The sequence below is a fragment of the Chelonia mydas genome, chromosome 27, assembly GCF_015237465.2.
Source record: "Chelonia mydas isolate rCheMyd1 chromosome 27, rCheMyd1.pri.v2, whole genome shotgun sequence".
Taxonomy (NCBI): domain Eukaryota; kingdom Metazoa; phylum Chordata; order Testudines; family Cheloniidae; genus Chelonia; species Chelonia mydas.
This window is the reverse complement of record NC_057860.1, coordinates 6,983,757-7,000,777: the sequence shown is the minus strand read 5'-3', so window position 1 is coordinate 7,000,777 and position 17,021 is coordinate 6,983,757. Positions and strand designations below refer to the sequence as shown.

At 50.4% G+C, this 17,021-nt stretch overlaps 1 protein-coding gene across 9 annotated transcripts in view; it reads left to right on the top strand.

Annotated features, from left to right (window-relative positions):
- The window catches only part of LOC102930351 (transmembrane ascorbate-dependent reductase CYB561), a 28,576-nt gene extending 12,481 nt beyond the window's left edge, over positions 1-16,095 (top strand). For 6 of the 9 annotated variants that reach the window (XM_037886757.2, XM_043537037.1, XM_043537039.1 and 3 more), the window contains 5 exons: positions 8,630-8,875; positions 10,060-10,158; positions 10,546-10,649; positions 11,016-11,173; positions 12,952-16,095. In XM_037886757.2, the coding sequence (XP_037742685.1) occupies positions 8,671-8,875; positions 10,060-10,158; positions 10,546-10,649; positions 11,016-11,173; positions 12,952-13,147 (762 nt within the window). In that variant the 5' untranslated portion in view covers positions 8,630-8,670 and the 3' untranslated portion in view covers positions 13,148-16,095. Of the gene's footprint in view, positions 1-4,530; positions 4,671-7,310; positions 7,646-8,629; positions 8,876-10,059; positions 10,159-10,545; positions 10,650-11,015; positions 11,174-12,951 lie in introns of those variants that run through there. The other 3 variants (XM_043537036.1, XM_043537038.1, XM_007061886.4) reach the window with 3 other exon arrangements.
- Positions 16,096-17,021: the final 926 nt, after the last annotated feature.

Sequence of the window (17,021 nt, the reverse complement as noted above, 5' to 3'; positions counted from 1 at the left end):
GGTTTGAGCATTGGCCTGCTAAACCCAGGGTTGTGAGTTCAATCCTTGAGGGGGGCCATTTAGGATCTGGGGCAAAAATTGGGGATTGGCCCTGCTTTGAGCAGGGGGTTGGACTAGATGACCTCCTCAGGTCCCTTCCAACCCTGGTATTCTATGATTCTATGACCCCCTCTAGCTGGCCTTGCGGGGGGCAATGGACACTCGGCCAGGGCCCCCACCCCACCCCAGGCGTGGACCCGGGGGCTTGCCCCACTCTGCCAGCCTGCCTGCCCGGCGCTCCAGCTGGGGACCAGGGTCAGGGGCTTGTCCTGCTCTGCCCACCCGGTGTTCCAGCCAGGGAGCGGGGCAAGGGGCTTGCTCCACTCCGCCTGACTGCTCAGCACTCCGGCTGGCGCATGGGGGCTTGCCCGCTCCCCAGCTGGAATGCCGGGCAGGGGCGAGCCCCTGTGCCACGACCCTATTCCCTGGTGGAGCGCCGGGCAGAGTGGGGCAAGCCACCGCGCCCTGACGCTGCTCCTTGGGAGCGTGCCTGGGGCCAGGGGGCCTCTAGTCAGATTATCCATTGCCCCCTGTAAGGCCTGCTGGAAGGGGAGAGGGGAGGTGGCCCTGATTCCTCCTGCCCCATACCTCCTGCCTCCATGCTCCCCGGCCTCCCCAGACAAACCCTCAGAGTTCTGACTTCAGCATCAGCAATAGCATGTCAAGTTCATTCTCAACATCAGTAAAGGTTAGTAGCAAGTTTAAATTTCATTAATTTTTTTAAATAAAACCTGTACAGTATGGGATAAATTAGGGAGGTCGTCTTGTGAGCCTGGAACCTAAACCCTTATTTCCCATAGACCCTTGGTGTCTTTTTACGTGATTTTTATTTGCACGGTATTTGTTCAAGAACATAACCACCGTGTAAATCGAGGCCTGACTGTATCTAAATCTATTAAAACCCTTATCTCTAGTAACATTCCAAGCGGCTTGGGGAAAAAAAAAAAACACTTTTAAGTGTTAAAATTAATAAATGCCTAATAAAGTTTTACTTTTTTACATAAGAAAACTTCATCTAAGGTGTTGTGATTATATGAGCAACAAAGTCATTTCCGAAATGCAGCGTTAACAGTAAAAATGTAATTGATAAGTACTCCCACAACAAACTAACATACCCTTTATAGTTTGAAATTCATAAGTAAATTTTCCACTCAGAACATACATTTATGACAGTCTTAGTTAGCAAGATATGGGACCAACCTGGCTACAGCAACACTGCCCACAATAATCTAAGCTAATGTACTCAATGCTTTTTTTGCCTCTGTGTTCACGAACAAGGCCAGCTCCCAGACTGCTGCCCTGGGCAGCACAGCATGGGGAGGAGGTGACCAGCCCTCTGTGGACAAAGAAGTGGTTCGGGACTATTTAGAAAAGCTGGATGAGCACAAGTCCATGGGGCCGGATGCGCTGCATCCGAGAGTGCTAAAGGAGTTGGCGGATGGGATTGCAGAGCCATTGGCCATTATCTTTGAAAACTCATGGCGATTGGGGGAGGTCCCGGACGACTGGAAAAAGGCTAATGTAGTGCCCATCTTTAAAAAAGGGAAAGAGGAGGACCTGGGGAACTACAGGCCAGTCAGCCTCACCTCAGTCCCTGGAAAAATCATGGATCAGGTCCTCAAGGAATCAATTCTGAAGCACTTAGAGGAGAGGAAAGTGATCAGGAACAGTCAGCATGGATTCACCAAGGGCAAGTCATGCCTGACTAATCTAATTGCCTTCTATGACGAAATAACTGGCTCTTTGGATGAGGGGAAAGCAGTGGATGTGTTGTTCCTTGACTTTAGCAAAGCTTTTGACACGGTCTCCCACAATATTCTTAGCAGCAAGTTATAGTATGGGCTGGATGAATGGACTATAAGGTAGATAGAAAGCTGGCTAGATTTCGGACTCAGCGGGTAGTGATCAATGGCTCCATGTCTAGTTGGCAGCCGGTATCAAGCGGAGTGCCCCAAGGGTCAGTCCTGGGGCCAGTTTTGTTCAATATTTTCATAAATGCTCTGGAGGATGGCGTGGACTGCACCCTCAGCCAGTTTGCAGATGCCACTAAATTGGGAGGAGAGGTAGATACGCTGGAGAGTAGGGATAGGATACAGAGGGCCCTAGACAAATTAGAGGATTGGGCCAAAAGAAATCTGATGAGGTTCAACAAGGACAAGTGCAGAGTCCTGCACTTAGGATGGAAGAATCCCATGCACTGCTACAGGCTGGGGACTGACTGGCTAAGCGACACTTCTGCAGAAAAGGACCTGAGGATTACAGTTGATGAGAAGCTGGATATGAGTCAGCAGTGTGCCCTTGTTGTCAAGAAGGCCAATGGCATTTTGGGCTATATAAGTAGGGGCATTGCCAGCAGATCGAGGGACGTGATCGTTCCCCTCTATTCGACATTGGTGAGGCCTCATCTGGAGTACTGTGTCCAGTTTTGGGCCCCACACTACACTACAAGAAGGATGTGGAAAAATTGGAAAATGTCCAGTGGAGGGCAACAAAAATGATTAGGGGACTGGAACACATGACTTATGAGGAGAGGCTGAGGGAACTGGGATTGTTTAGTCTGCGGAAGAGAAGGATGAGGGGGGATTTGATAGCTGCTTTCAACTACCTGAAAGGGGGTTCCAAAGAGGATGGATTTAGACTGTTCTCAGTGGTAGCAGATGACAGAATGTGAAGTAATGGTCTCAAGTTGGAGTGGGGGAGGCTTAGGTTGGATATTAGGAAAAACTTTTTCACTAGGAGGGTGGTGAAGCACTGGAATGCGTTACCTAGGGAGGTGGTGGAATCTCCTTCCTTAGATATTTTTAAGGTCAGGCTTGACAAAGCCCTGGCTGGGATGATTCAGTTGGGGATTGGTCCTGCTTTGAGTAGGGGGTTGGACTAGATGACCTCCTGAGGTCCCTTCCAACCCTAATATTCTATGATTCTATGAATCTAAGCTCTCATTTACTAGCTTAGTAAGACATGCCGGGCAGTCCATAAGAATGGTGGGAAAATTAGTTTACTAACCAGCTGATCCAGATAGTTCCGACACGTCCACATCATCATCTTCAAAGTTAGGGCCCTGTGAGGAGCATTTTTCCGAATGTTGTTTTATGCTGACAGGCAGGCCTGGGATCTCTTTGTTGCATGGTTTTACATTTGGCCTATGGTCCATTTTTCACCCAGAGGTAGAAGAATTTCTTGAAAACATTCTCAGAGAGGGTCTTATTTACAACCTGCAGCTGTGGGAAGTTCTCCAGTTCCCATGTGTTGAAATCAACACTAAACGCAGGACTCTGAAGAATTTTTCCCCTTCTTCCCATAGTGTCCTGCTTTGACACCAGTGTTGCTCCTTCTTTCTGGGTGCACTCTGCTCCTTCTCCCTAGTTACATAACTGACCCGCCCTACTTTGGCCCTAACCCCAGAAAAACATAGAACTAACAACAATCCAGAAATCTGCTCATGTAACCCACATGCCTCTTGCCCTGCAGTATTTTATATGTTTAGAGACCGAGGGAGGCAGTTGAGAAACGAATAGATTTCTGTTTGTTTGTATTTCGGTGTACGCATGCAAGCAAACAGAGGAAGGCCATTTACTTGACGTGCCAGAGCCATCCAAAGCAAGGGCTGGTAGTCACTGGGCCCATCAGTGATTTTCCATGAGCTGGAGAGTGTTTCCAGGGTGGGTGGAGTCGTCATTATTTGAGAACTGAGCCAAGCAGAGCCCAGGTAGGGAGAAGCTGTAAAATAGGAGGTTGAACTTGATGAGATACATGATGGTGTCTGCTGGAGTCAGAGGCCAGGTCCCAACTGTGATGACTGTCAGTCTCTCGCACCTTGGGTCCCCCACAGGAGCAAGCCCTTAATACAGTACATGACCTGTTGTGCACAGTCATAAAGCCTGACCTCAAAAGTTAGATGTTTTTCCCCCCAATTCATTCTTTATCTAGAAAAGCTGTCTTTTCCTCAAAGTTTTTGATAGAGGTTCCTGGATTCAGCATTTTCATTTTTTATTTAAATGTTTTGAGAGATTATAATAAGTTTAGGCCTTAACATATTTTGTATTTAAACTCAGATTTAGTTTGAAACAGGTTTATTTTTAAAAATAGAGAAATTTATTGTTATTTAAATAACAATAAAAAATCCAATTTAAATCCAAATTTTTGATTTTATTTTTTTTCCTCCCCAAAATTATCGCTTTTTATCCACCAGGGACTGGCTTAAATCTCCTCATTTTACGGTTTTTATCTTAAAGTTTGCTTTATCTGCTGTCTGGTTTTTGAGCCTTTAGGATTCAGGGTTTCAAGCTTTTCTCTGCAATGATGTGTGCTGCAAACTTGCTTTGTAAAAGAAAGCGGCAATTCTCTCACGCCCGACTCCAGGAGCTGGCCTTTAAGAAAATCACCAAATTGCAAGACTCGTGATAAAATCTCAAGAGCTGGCTACCCCGGTCAGACCCATTGATATAATGCTTTACAAACCCAGAGTTATGTTAATATCTTTCACTGCAGTAGTACATAAGAGCCCAGTCACGGACCAGGATCACTTTGTGCCAGCTGCTTTCCAAACAGAACAAAAAGAGGCTGTTTCCTGCCCCCAAAGAATTTATAATATAAATAAGATCCACATGAGGCATCAGCTGGAGGAGAAGGTGAGAGTGTTCCCAGTGAGGATAAAACGGAGATTTTTTTTTTTTTTTTTTTTTGAGAGGGGAGGCTCTGGGAAGGACCCCTTGGTGGGTAAGGAAAGGGAAGTCTGTTCATCTTATTCATTCTTAGCCGTGAGTGTGGCCACTACCTGTGCTAAAAGAACGAGGAGTACAGACAGGACCTCTGAATCCTGAACACACCCCCCGGGCTGATAATAGCTCACCTGAACTGATCACTCTCATTATAGTGAGTATGGCAACACCCATGTTCTGTGTGTGTGTGTGTGTGTGTGTGTAAAATAAAAAAATCTTCCTACTGTATTTTCCACTCCATGCATCCGATGAAGTGAGTTTTAGCCTGTGGAAGTTTATGCTCAAATCAATTGGTTAGTCTCTAAGGTGCCACAAGTTTCAGAGTAACAGCCGTGTTAGTCTGTATTCGCAAAAAGAAAAGGAGTACTTGTGGCACCTTAGAGACTAACCAATTTATTTGAGCATGAGCTTTCGTGAGCTACAGCTCACTTCATCGGATGCATACTGTGGAAAGTGTAGAAGATCTTTTTATACACACAAAGCATGAAAAAATACCTCCCAAACACCCACTCTCCTGCTGGTAATAGCTTATCTAAAGTGATCGCTCTCCTTACAATGTGTATGATAATCAAGTTGGGCCATTTCCAGCACAAATCCAGGGTTTAACAAGAACGTCTGGGGGGGGGGGGGGGTGTGTAGGAAAAAACAAGGGGAAGTAGGTTACCTTGCATAATGACTTAGCCACTCCCAGTCTCTATTCAAGCCTAAGTTAATTGTATCCAATTTGCAAATGAATTCCAATTCAACAGTCTCTCGCTGGAGTCTGGATTTGAAGTTTTTTTTATTGTAATATCGCAACTTTCATGTCTGTAATTGCGTGACCAGAGAGACTGAAGTGTTCTCCGACTGGTTTATGAATGTTATAATTCTTGACATCTGATTTGTGTCCATTTATTCTTTTACGTAGAGACTGTCCAGTTTGACCAATGTACATGGCAGAGGGGCATTGCTGGCACATGATGGCATATATCACATTGGTGGATGTGCAGGTGAACGAGCCTCTGATAGTGTGGCTGATATTATTAGGCCCTGTGATGGTGTCCCCTGAATAGATATGTGGGCACAGTTGGCAATGGGCTTTGTTGCAAGGACAGGTTCCTGGGTTAGTGGTTCTGTTGTGTGGTATGTGGTTGCTGGTGAGTATTTGCTTCAGGTTGGGGGGCTGTCTGTAGGCAAGGACTGGCCTGTCTCCCAAGATTTGTGAGAGTGTTGGGTCATCCTTCAGGATAGGTTGTAGATCCTTAATAATGCGTTGGAGGGGTTTTAGTTGGGGGCTGAAGGTGATGGCTACTGGCGTTCTGTTATTTTCTTTGTTAGGCCTGTCCTGTAGTAGGTGACTTCTGGGTACTCTTCTGGCTCTATCAATCTGTTTCTTCACTTCCGCAGGTGGGTATTGTAGTTGTAAGAATGCTTGCTAGAGATCTTGTAGGTGTTTGTCTCTGTCTGAGGGGTTGGAGCAAATGTGGTTGTATCGTAGAGCTTGGCTGTAGACAATGGATCGTGTGGTGTGGTCAGGGTGAAAGCTGGAGGCATGTAGGTAGGGATAGCGGTCAGTAGGTTTCCGGTATAGGGTGGTGTTTATGTGACCATCGTTTATTAGCACTGTAGTGTCCAGGAAGCGGATCTCTTGTGTGGACTGGACCAGGCTGAGGTTGATGGTGGGATGGAAATTGTTGAAATCATGGTGGAATTCCTCAAGGGCTTCTTTTCCATGGGTCCAGATGATGAAGATGTCATCAATATAGCGCAAGTAGAGTAGGGGCGTTAGGGGACAAGAGCTGAGGAAGCGTTGTTCTAAGTCAGCCATAAAAATGTTGGCATACTGTGGGGCCATGCGGGTACCCATAGCAGTGCCGCTGATTTGAAGGTATACATTGTCCCCAAATGTGAAATAGTTATGGGTAAGGACAAAGTCACAAAGTTCAGCCACCAGGTTAGCCGTGACATTATCGGGGATAGTGTTCTTGACGGCGTGTAGTCCATCTTTGTGTGGAATGTTGGTGTAGAGGGCTTCTACATCCATAGTGGCCAGGATGGTGTTTTCAGGAAGATCACCGATGGATTGTCGTTTCCTCAGGAAGTCAGTGGTGTCTCGAAGGTAGCTGGGAGTGCTAGTAGCGTAGGGCCTGAGGAGGGAGTCTACATAGCCAGACAGTCCTGCTGTCAGGGTGCCAATGCCTGAGATGATGGGGCGCCCAGGATTTCCAGGTTTATGGATCTTGGGTAGCAGATAGAATATCCCAGGTCAGGGTTCCAGGGGTGTGTCTGTGTGGATTTGTTCTTGTGCTTTTTCAGGGAGTTTCTTGAGCAAATGCTATAGTTTCTTTTGGTAACTCTCAGTGGGATCAGAGGGTAATGGCTTGTAGAAAGTGGTGTTGGAGAGCTGCCAAGCAGCCTCTTGTTCATATTCCGACCTATTCATGATGACAACAGCACCTCCTTTGTCAGCCTTTTTGATTATGATGTTAGAGTTGTTTCTGAGGCTGTGGATGGCATTGTGTTCCGCACGGCTGAGGTTATGGGGCAAGTGATGCTGCTTTTCCACAATTTCAGCCCGTGTACGTCGGTGGAAGCACTCTATGTAGAAGTCCAGTCTGCTGTCTCGACCTTCAGGAGTCCACCTAGAATCCTTCTTTTTGTCGTGTTGGTAGGGAGGTCTCTGTGGATTAGTATGTTGTTCAGAGGTATGTTGGAAATATTCCTTGAGTAGGAGACGTCGAAAATAGGATTCTAGGTCACCACAGAACTGTATCATGTTCGTGGGGTTGGAGGGGCAGAAGGTGCCACAAGTCCTCCTCGTTCTTTCTGTTGATACAGACTCACAGGGCTGCCCCTCTGAAACCTGTCATCTGTGCTAAGTCGTCCAGCCAAACCTCTTGCACCAGGTGAGCATTTGAGAGATCGTTATAACACCGCAAGCTAACCCTGTCCCATGATTGTCCCCTGACTGGCTCTAGGCAAACCAGGAAGCTTCTGTCTGTATGGAGGCAGGTCAGGGCTAGAGCAGTGTTGGCCAATGAGGGGAGACACTGAAAGCTGCCACTAAGCTCAGTGAAAAAAAACTTGACTGACCAGTTTGGCAGAACTGTTTCTGGCCCTCTCCCTTCTAGTTCTTTAAAATGAAATCCACCCCCAGGGGAATCCTAGCCCAGGCGTGTGCCTACACTGCAATCAAACCCCATGGCCATGAGTCGCTGAGCCTGGAATAATGGACTCAGGCTTGTGGGGCTGGGGCTGCGGGGCTAAAAATAGCAGTGCAGATGTTCCAGTTTAAGCTCACCTGCTATTTGTAGCCCAGCAGCCCCAGCCCTGTGAGCCCGAGTCCACTGACCTGTGCCGTGGGTTTGTCTCTGCGGCGTAGACACAGTACCCGGCCTGCCTCCCTCTGGGTGCGTCTCCCTCCAGATAAATATTGAATAAGACAATTAAATTCAACAGCCGAGTGCTGCCCGTCTACATGCCAGCAACGCAGTGTCAGAGCTGCACTTCTCTACGTCCAGCACAGTAATATCTGGGCTGGTTTTACAGAGCAGTGAGTGCGAGGAATGGAGCAAGGTGCTGTGGGCTGGCCAGCTCCATAGGCTCTCTTAGAGCTGGGAGTGGGTGGATTAGGGTTCACAGGTCCTGTCTGAAGCTGAGTAGCAAGCTGCTCTGGGGAGACTTGGTTCTGAGTCAGGATGGGCGGAAAACTAGGGATGGGTCTTGATAGCAGGTTTCTAATCCCTGAGATTGATCTCAGTAGAAGTTGAGCAGAGTTCACAGCCCTGGTGAAGAGGAGTGAGAAATACGTCTGGTCCCTATGGTCAGCCCAGTGTCCCCAGCATGCTGTTGGGTTGCCATGCTGATCACTTTTCTCCTTGTTCTTGCAGTCTGAAATTTTGTCCCAGGAGTGTCCCTGGCCTCGCCTGGCATGGAGGACAGTCTCACGAGGCCTTCGAGCCCAGCAGGACTCTCCTGTTACGTGGCAGTCTCTCAGCTGTTAGGTTTGACTGTGATTGCCATGACCGGAGCCTGGATGGGCCAATACCGGGGCGGTATTGCTTGGGAAAGTGCGCTGCAGTTCAACGTCCACCCTCTCTGCATGATCATTGGCATGGTCTTCCTCCAAGGGGATGGTAAGTTGGGATCCTGATGTTGAATTGCTGAAGGGTTAAGAGCATTCAAAATGCTACCTACCTCTCAGCCAGGCTTCTGAGCTCTGCTGGAAATGACCCCTTCACTGCCACAATCACACAGATGCCTCCAGCTGCTTTGCTGGAAAGTCTAGGTGTGTCAGTGCAGCCTTAAAAATGGAGTGACTCCTGATTTCCATGTGAGTAATTGGCTTGGGATCGTGGCCTTCATACCTTTCATTGCACGGCTGCGGTTCAGCAGTATTAGGGCTTTGACACTAAGAAGGTAACTCGGTCCAGGTAGCCAACCTGGCCAAGGACAAAGCTGTCCCCCCGGTGTTAGCAATGGGGACTGGAGCTGGGGTAATACATAGGGTGACCAGATGTCCTGATTTTTATAGGGACAGTCCTGATATTTGGGGCTGTCTTACATAGGCACCTATTCCCCCCCCCCCCCCCCCCCCCGTCCTGATTTTTCACACTTCCTGTCTGGTCACCCTAGTAATAGGTGCACTGACCCTGTCTGCACTGGGTTACTTCAGTATGAGGCAAGTACCTGTTCGGCCTTGGTGCTGGAGTAGGATGTTACCAGATCCCTCATCTGTGTCTGGTGACAGTGCAGTGAAACCCTATGAAAAGCAGCCGCGTGCGGGTAGTGAGATTCCTGCTCTCACTACCCACACAGAACCCGCATCAGGCAGAGCACTTAACAGGGCTGCCTGGAGGTCGGCGTTGGGCCCTGCTCCGTTTCACACTAATGTGATTGTGGAGAGCTGGGGGCAGTAATTGTCTTCCAGACGGCCACTTGGGCAGAGAGCCAGTTGCCACTGAACAGAGTCGTGATGGGGAAAGTGCATCAGCAGGTGCCCCCCAGACAATCCCTGGGGCTTAAAAGATTAATTGTAGCAAATTAAATTTGGAAAAGGCAGTTGGGAGAACAAGAAGTGCTTTATGCTCCCGTCAGCATGAGTCATCCTCTGCCTCCCTCCAGCGGCTCTGATGCATTCATTTTAGTGCTGATTCTTCCCTCCTCAGGGCCCTGGGACCCCACCGCTCCCAAGCTTCGTTTGCTGCGCTTAGCCCACCTGGCCTGGGGAAGGCACCCTTTGCTCCGGGCTGCAGAGCCGAGGAGGCTGTTCCCTGCCCACCCCCACTGCCTGTCTCTCACACGTTTTTCTCTCTCCCAGCTCTCCTGGTTTACCGGGTCTTCAGGAACGAGACCAAACGCTCGGCCAAAATCCTCCATGGGCTCCTCCACGCCTTTGCGCTGGTCATCGCCCTTGTGGGTGAGTCTCGGATGCCACAGTGGAAAGGTGACCTGGAAGGACCCGCATGGCAGCCCCCTGCCCCTAAGGCCACTGTGTTGGCTGGAGGCTTCCAAGAGCAGCGGGTTAGCAGCGTCCTGCTCAGGAGGCTTTTAAATCCACCCTCTTCTGTCACAACGACAAGATCATCCCAGAAAGGTTCCCAGAGCAGAGCCTTTGCTCCCCGGGTTCAGCGCCTGCGGTTTGGGGCTCTTCTCCCCATGCCGGGTTGGGGGGCGGGTCCAGCTGGCCTTGCTGTTTACAGGCTAGACCCCCCAAGTGAGGGGTGTGTGCACATGGGCTAACGAATGGGACTCCAGTGCTGATGAGAGCCCTGCTTTAACCAGCCGCTTCCTGCCATCCCTGCAGGTGTGATAGCCGTGTTCGATTACCACAGGAAGAAAGGCTTTGCAGACATGTACAGCCTGCATAGCTGGTGTGGAATAACAGCCTTCAGCCTCTACTTCATCCAGGTGAGGAGGAGGAGGGTGCCCTTCAGGAGAGCTATGTACGTGCCCGACAGGCAGAGTTCTCCAGTTCTCTCTTAGAGCAGGGGCTAGGGGTCAGGACTGCTGGGTTGTATTCCCAGCTTGGGTGGATTTGTTTTGAATCTCCAGGCTCTGTTCCTTGGCTGCAGGCTGGAGCTTGTGGCTGTGCCAGCATCTAAGCAGGGCTTGGCTGGACTAGCCCACAATCTCCAGTCCTTGGTTAGCTGGACCAGGACCCAATTTGCTCCAATTTCTGAGGCCTGTTGTAATAACACCAAATTCCAATGGGAAACCTGGGCTCTGCAGGGAAAGGTCCTTTAAGCCCCTCTGCACTTTCTTCTCCTCCTCCAGTGGCTCATGGGCTTCAGCTTCTTCCTGTTTCCTGGAACGTCCTTCTCACTCCGCAGCAGATACAAACCACAGCACGTCTTCTTCGGTGTCTTCCTCCTCGTTCTCTCCATTGCCACGTGTTTGCTAGGCATCAAGGAGCTGCTCCTCTTTAATATCCAGTAAGTGACTGAAGCATCTGGGTTGCGGCTTCTGCCCTTTGAAATTCACAGCGTCCCCCATGAGTTTAGAAAAAGACACCCTTGCCACAGGCCGGCACCTCCCCGGGAAATTGAGTGAATGGGTCGTACGGACCCAGATTTCAATCCTATCACTGAACCTCCCTCAGTGTGAGGGCCCTCACATCTCATAAACATGGGGTGTTCAGTGTGATAGATTTTGTTAGCAATTCTCCACCAAAACTGTGACAGATTTCTGTTCCCAATCTGCCGGAGGCGTCAGGTGATCAGGCTCAGGCCACAGGATCGTCGGAGCGGGAGATGATGGAGCACATCAAGCAACTGAGTTTTAAAGCTTTATTGATAAAATAATAAAATAACAGCGGAGAGTGATGGGTGCTCCCCATGTCACTCAGAGGAAGGAAGAAAGCGTTGGTGCCCCAAGCCCTAACCCACTTTCATACTCATACCCGCACTACCCGAGGCTGGCCAGGCCTGGGTGTAATGTAAGAAGAAGAGGGGAGGGGTGGACGGGAGTACTGTCCTGTGTGCACAGGTTGTCCAGGGTCCGCTGCCAATCTCCAATTTGCTTCAGCTCTTGGGAGGGTTTTAAACCTTAGGGTCCTTTGGGGGCATCTTGGTCCGGGACTTTTGCCCCACTGTGCTGTTTGTACTGGGTCCAAGCCAGCCTTTTGTGGCTTCTTCGGTTTTTCCCAAAACATCTTGGCTTTAGGGATGCTACATCAGTTGTTTTTCCCCTCGTTGGCCCTGCAAAGGAACCTTTCACCCACACTCACACCTCTAACCCTTCCCAGAATACTTTGCAATGCCTACAACAGCATTAGCAACATACAGTGCTGATCTGCCTTCCCTTGGGGGGCGTGACGACAGCCCCTGGCTGGTTCAGGCCGTCAGTGGGCAAATCTGACTTTTCTCAAAGACAACGGCCTCTGTGGCAAAAATATACAGAGGAATCCCTAGCCAGTGCCAGCAAAACTTTCCCTGGTGAGCTGGGGGAACTGCCCCTCCAGGGAGGTAGCAGGGTTACCCACGGCCCCCTAATGATTGGAGCTGCTGGAAATCTTTCACCTGAAGAATTTGCCATTAGAAAACGTAGATTGAAACGTTTTACAGGATTGTTTCTGATGGGGAGAATTGACGTGGGTTAGTGTAAATTACACTACGAATGGCAAACCCCCTTCTTTGATTGATCCCTCCAGCATGTGCAGGCGGGGCGCTGTCAGCTGTCGGTTAACCCCAGACCCAAAATGGCTGGGAGATGCAATAGCACTTCAAAGCCCTTCTCACTGCAGGCAAGACTCCCAGTCCCCCCGGCCCCCAAACCACCTCTAACACAGCTCTAGGAAACCCTGCTGCAGATTTGGCTCCATATGGCTCTGCAGCTCACTTGCCATGCTGCTGCTGTGATGGGGAGCGTGACACCCCCCTGTTTTAGAACAGGCAATTGCCTGAGGCAGCAAAGTAGCTGGAGAGCATTTCTTGCAGCTGTAGTGTTTGCCGTCTCAAACCAGACCATTAGCATGTGTTCTTGCCTCTGGCCATGGCCACGAACAGGTGCCTCAGAGGAGAGGAAACGCTCCCACTGCAGCCTCAGGAAGGTTGGGTGTGATTTCCTGGGCCGTGGGTGGGAGAAGCTGGTAGAGAGGTCTGGGCTGAACCCCAGGGAGCCAGTCGTGTGGCAGGGCAGACGTTTTCCTCCTCTGGGTGTTCCCTGCTGGAGGGAGCCTTGTTCTCAGCACAGCCCCTCTCTGCTCCTGCAGGACCACCTACAGCTCATTCGTGCCTGAAGGGATCCTGGCCAACATCCTGGGCCTGCTTCTCATCGTCTTTGGGCTGGTGATCGGCTACATCCTGACGCGGGACGAGTGGAAGCGGCCGCCCCTGGCTGAGGAGCTGGCCCTGTCCATGGATTTTAAAACCCTCACTAAGGGGGAGAGCCCCAGCGGCAGCCAGTGATGGCTCCCTGTGCTGGGGAGCTCCCGCGAAGGCAGGGCTGGGGTGGACTTTGTGGTCGTTGCTCACTCCTGCATGTACCAGGGTCTGTTGCTGGTGTGTTGGTGTTGCTGTTACCTCTCTGCTGCCTGCTGGTGGTTACGCACACAGCTGGCGTGAGGGGGAGCATCTGCTTTAAGCCCCCGTCTGCAGGGGCGCTGTGTGCCAATGTAGCAGCTCTCCCAGCCCCAACCTGGCATCACGGTGCTCTGAGACCCTGGGTTGAGCCACGTTCTCCCACTGAGGCCTTATGCCATCCATGGCCACTCCCCTGCCACCCAAATCACGGGGGATGGCAGCTGCTGTTTGTATGTGCCAAGCTCAGGGGCATTCCCAGCTGGCTGAGCTGCTGGCGGGGGTTTGGTTCCTTTTCCAAACCATGGGGGGCTGGATCCCTTGCCCCTCAAACAGCAGGATTGCAGCATTTCCGTTTCCCAGCCTGCCTGGCACGGCAGCTTGAGGACCCCTAACTCCAGGGTGGCCGAAGGTCAGGGCCTGGCTCGCTCCTTCAGCTGCCTGCACTGACTTCTTATCCCTTCTTGAGTTCACGGAGAAGGCCGAGCGGTATGGTTAATACCAACCCCAGTTCTCCAGCACCCTGCTGTTAAACCCTCCCTCACTTGCACGCAGTGAGCCCCTTTCCCCATGCTGAATGCCAAAGCTTTCTGAGCCTCTCTGGCTGTGGCGTTTGTCTAGCCCTGACCCTTCTGCAGCCATGTCCTGAGCGTAGTGCCTCTCCGGGTCCCTGCTGCCAGCAGAACCGGCGGCGGGGATGTGAGCTGTTGTCTGCCCCGAGGAAGATAACACCCCCGGCCCTTAAGCCCAGCCGAAACATCAGTGTTTTTAGAAATCCTCGTGCCTGGTACCTCTCGTTCCTGACAGGGACCCCAGGGCTCTCGCTGGCAGCTCCAGCCAGCTGATGTTGGGCAGAGCAGAAGTGCTGGTTGGTGAGGGCTAGTGACTGGGTGGGCAGTGAATTTTTTTAAAAATTATGTTCAAGTAAAGCTGTCACTGCAGGGAGCACAGCCCCTGTCTGGCAGCTGGCCAGGGGTCACTCGTGCAGTGGCTTTTCTTCACATCTAAAATGCAGAACTTTCCCATCTACCCCTTTGTTTGCTCTTCTCGGTAACTAGATGCCGGACTTCAGGCATTGCTGGGGCCTGGTGATACTGCAGCAAAGACCTCGCCTGTCCTGCAGGGTCTTTGTACTGATCACCTGTTAAATATTCCCTTCTTGCACGCCCCACTCCCCACTGCAGCTTTGTTAGCAGGATGAGGCAGGGATCGAGGTTAGCAGACTGAAGTATCCCACAGACTAGAAACAGCCTGCTTAGAGCCTTCTAGTCATCCTAGGGCCTTTCCTCAAAGGGTGTGCAGAGCACCCCCCGCCCCCCTGCGCTTACAGTTAATAGACTCAGCTTTGTGGTGTGTGGCCCCGGGCACTTGCCCTGCTTGCCAGCCCTGGCTTTTACATGCAGAAAACCAGTTGCTGTGGAGTTTTTATCGCCTGTTGAGGGGAGGGGCTCTGGAAGAAAAAGGTGGAGAGCCCCTGCGCTGGGAGATAACGGGGCGGGGAGGCGCTTTGACAGCAGTGTCCTAGCTGTTACTTAGCAGATACTGCTCGTAAACCCAGAAAAACTTCACCATGTGGCTGTTGATTTTCTTTGTAAACATTTCCCCAGCCTCTGTTCAGTGCAGGCCCCTAAAGTGTCCTGAGCCCAATAAAGAGCTGCGGGTTCGCTTGCCAATCCTAACCCCGCTCCCACCATAGCCTCCCTTTCAGACTCCCCCCACTGAGCAGGGGCCTCTGGAGTGATGCTGGCTCTGTTTAACTCCACACTCAAGCTGGGCACCCAAAAATCACTAGTCCCCTGTGAAAACCTCAGCTCAGATTTTACTTCCACTGCCAGAGCCACACTTAAGTAAAGGTCCGTTTGGAACCTCTGTAGGGAGAGAGATCTGGCTAGAGTGTTTTCTAACAATGGCAGGGGGGCCTGGTCGGTTTTTGAAAGACTTGTTCTACGGCTGTTTTCCCTTGTCCTGACTATGGGAAGAGGAGCGAATGAAGGGTGTGCGCAGAAAAATTTGTGCAAAACTATTACAGCCAGTGTTTGAAATCCTCTCTCCCCAGACTTCAGTGGAGCCAGGATTTCACCTACTCTTCAGGCTGATCTTGTCTCTCACGAGGACCAAGGCAAGTCCCTTTAGCCTGAAAAACAAATGGCCAACTCTGTAAGGTTTGCTCAGAGGAGTAACACCCTGTTAGGGCCGTGTTTCCCTTTCCAGCAGTGCACTCATCTCTAACTGCCAATAACCCCAAAAAAAAAACAAAACTTGTATCAAACAGAGGGTGTAAAGTCCCCTGAGAAAATGCCTGCCAGCAATGTGTATTTGCAGCAGATTCTTATACTACGCCAAATGCATATTCCTGAACTGATCCCAAATATTGCAGCTAATGTTTACATGGACGAATATTGTATAGGCTTTGTTTTAAAACAAAATATCTTTAAAGCCATGTCGAAGGAGCCGCAATCAGCGCCCTGGGCTGGTGGCTCATAACTGCTAGTAAGGAAAAAACCTGTTAATGAAGTGCCGAGCTAGACCGGCTGTTTGAACTCTAGTTCTGGCACCTTAGAGACTAACATTTATTTGAGCATAAGCTTTCGTGAACTACAGCTCGCTTCCTCAGATGCATTGCACTGGCTTCTGACAGTTGTATCAGTATCCGATGAAGTGAGCTGTAGCTCACGAAAGCTTCTGCTCAAATAAATGTGTTAGTCTCTAAGGTGCCACAAGTCCTCCTGTTCTTGTTGCCAATACAGACTAACATGGCTGCTACTCTGAAACCTGTTTGAACTCTGTTTGCCTGTACTGTACTGCACCTGAGTCAATCAATAAATCCTGGTAATGAGCATGTGCCACTCTTTCTATTCTTTCTAGCTGGCCAAAGGAAGCACAACTCCTCGGGTAGTCCTGGGGCCAACAGATTGAGCAGTCTGATTACTTCACATAGATTGCCTGCTTTCAATAAAGGATGTATCCATCACTGCTGAGAAGCTGTAGCAAATACGTAAATTAATGCCCCCATAGCTTGGGCGTGTGAGTTAGGGCCTGGTCCTGAGGGGCTCAGACTTAGTTTAAGGGCCAGATTTGTAAAGGCATCTAGATGCCTAAACATGCATCTAACCCACCTACCTACCTACCTTTCACTAATCTGGCCCCATATAACTTGTGCCCAACATCACAGCATGATGGAGCACCGAGTGCTGTGCTTAACCGCGGGATTGCAGCTACTGCCCTTGTCTTTAAGGGTGCCAGAGCCAGTGTGGCTCAGAGGAGAGTGGGGATATAATACCTCTCATGCCTAGCTAGACGGAGAGCCACTCACGTGCTGGGGTGTGTGAGCAGCGTGCTGCCGCACGGCAGTACCAGCAGGGCAAGGCCAGCGTGGCACTGGGCCGTACCTGCTCTCTTTGGGAAGGTGGGCTGCAAAAGTGCAGTCACGCCATGCTTCCCCACGAGCAGCCAGCCCAAGAGACCGCAGTGGCCCTGAGGTTCTACAGACCTTGAGGCAGCCGGTCTCCAACTGTGGTGAGCATCGTGCTCGCCACGCTCAGGTGCTCTGCAGGGCTGCTGGAAGCAGGCTAGTCCAACAAAAATCTGTTCTAACTACGCAGCTGCCAATCACAAGGAGTGGCTAACAGGCTCTTCTGTATTTTAGCTGAGGCTCATAAGGACTGTTGGGTTAGGTGGTCACCTAAATTCCCTTGCAACACCATCTGTCTATTAGTCCAGGTCATGTTATTTATCAACAGCTCAGGGTGCTGGAATGAGCCTT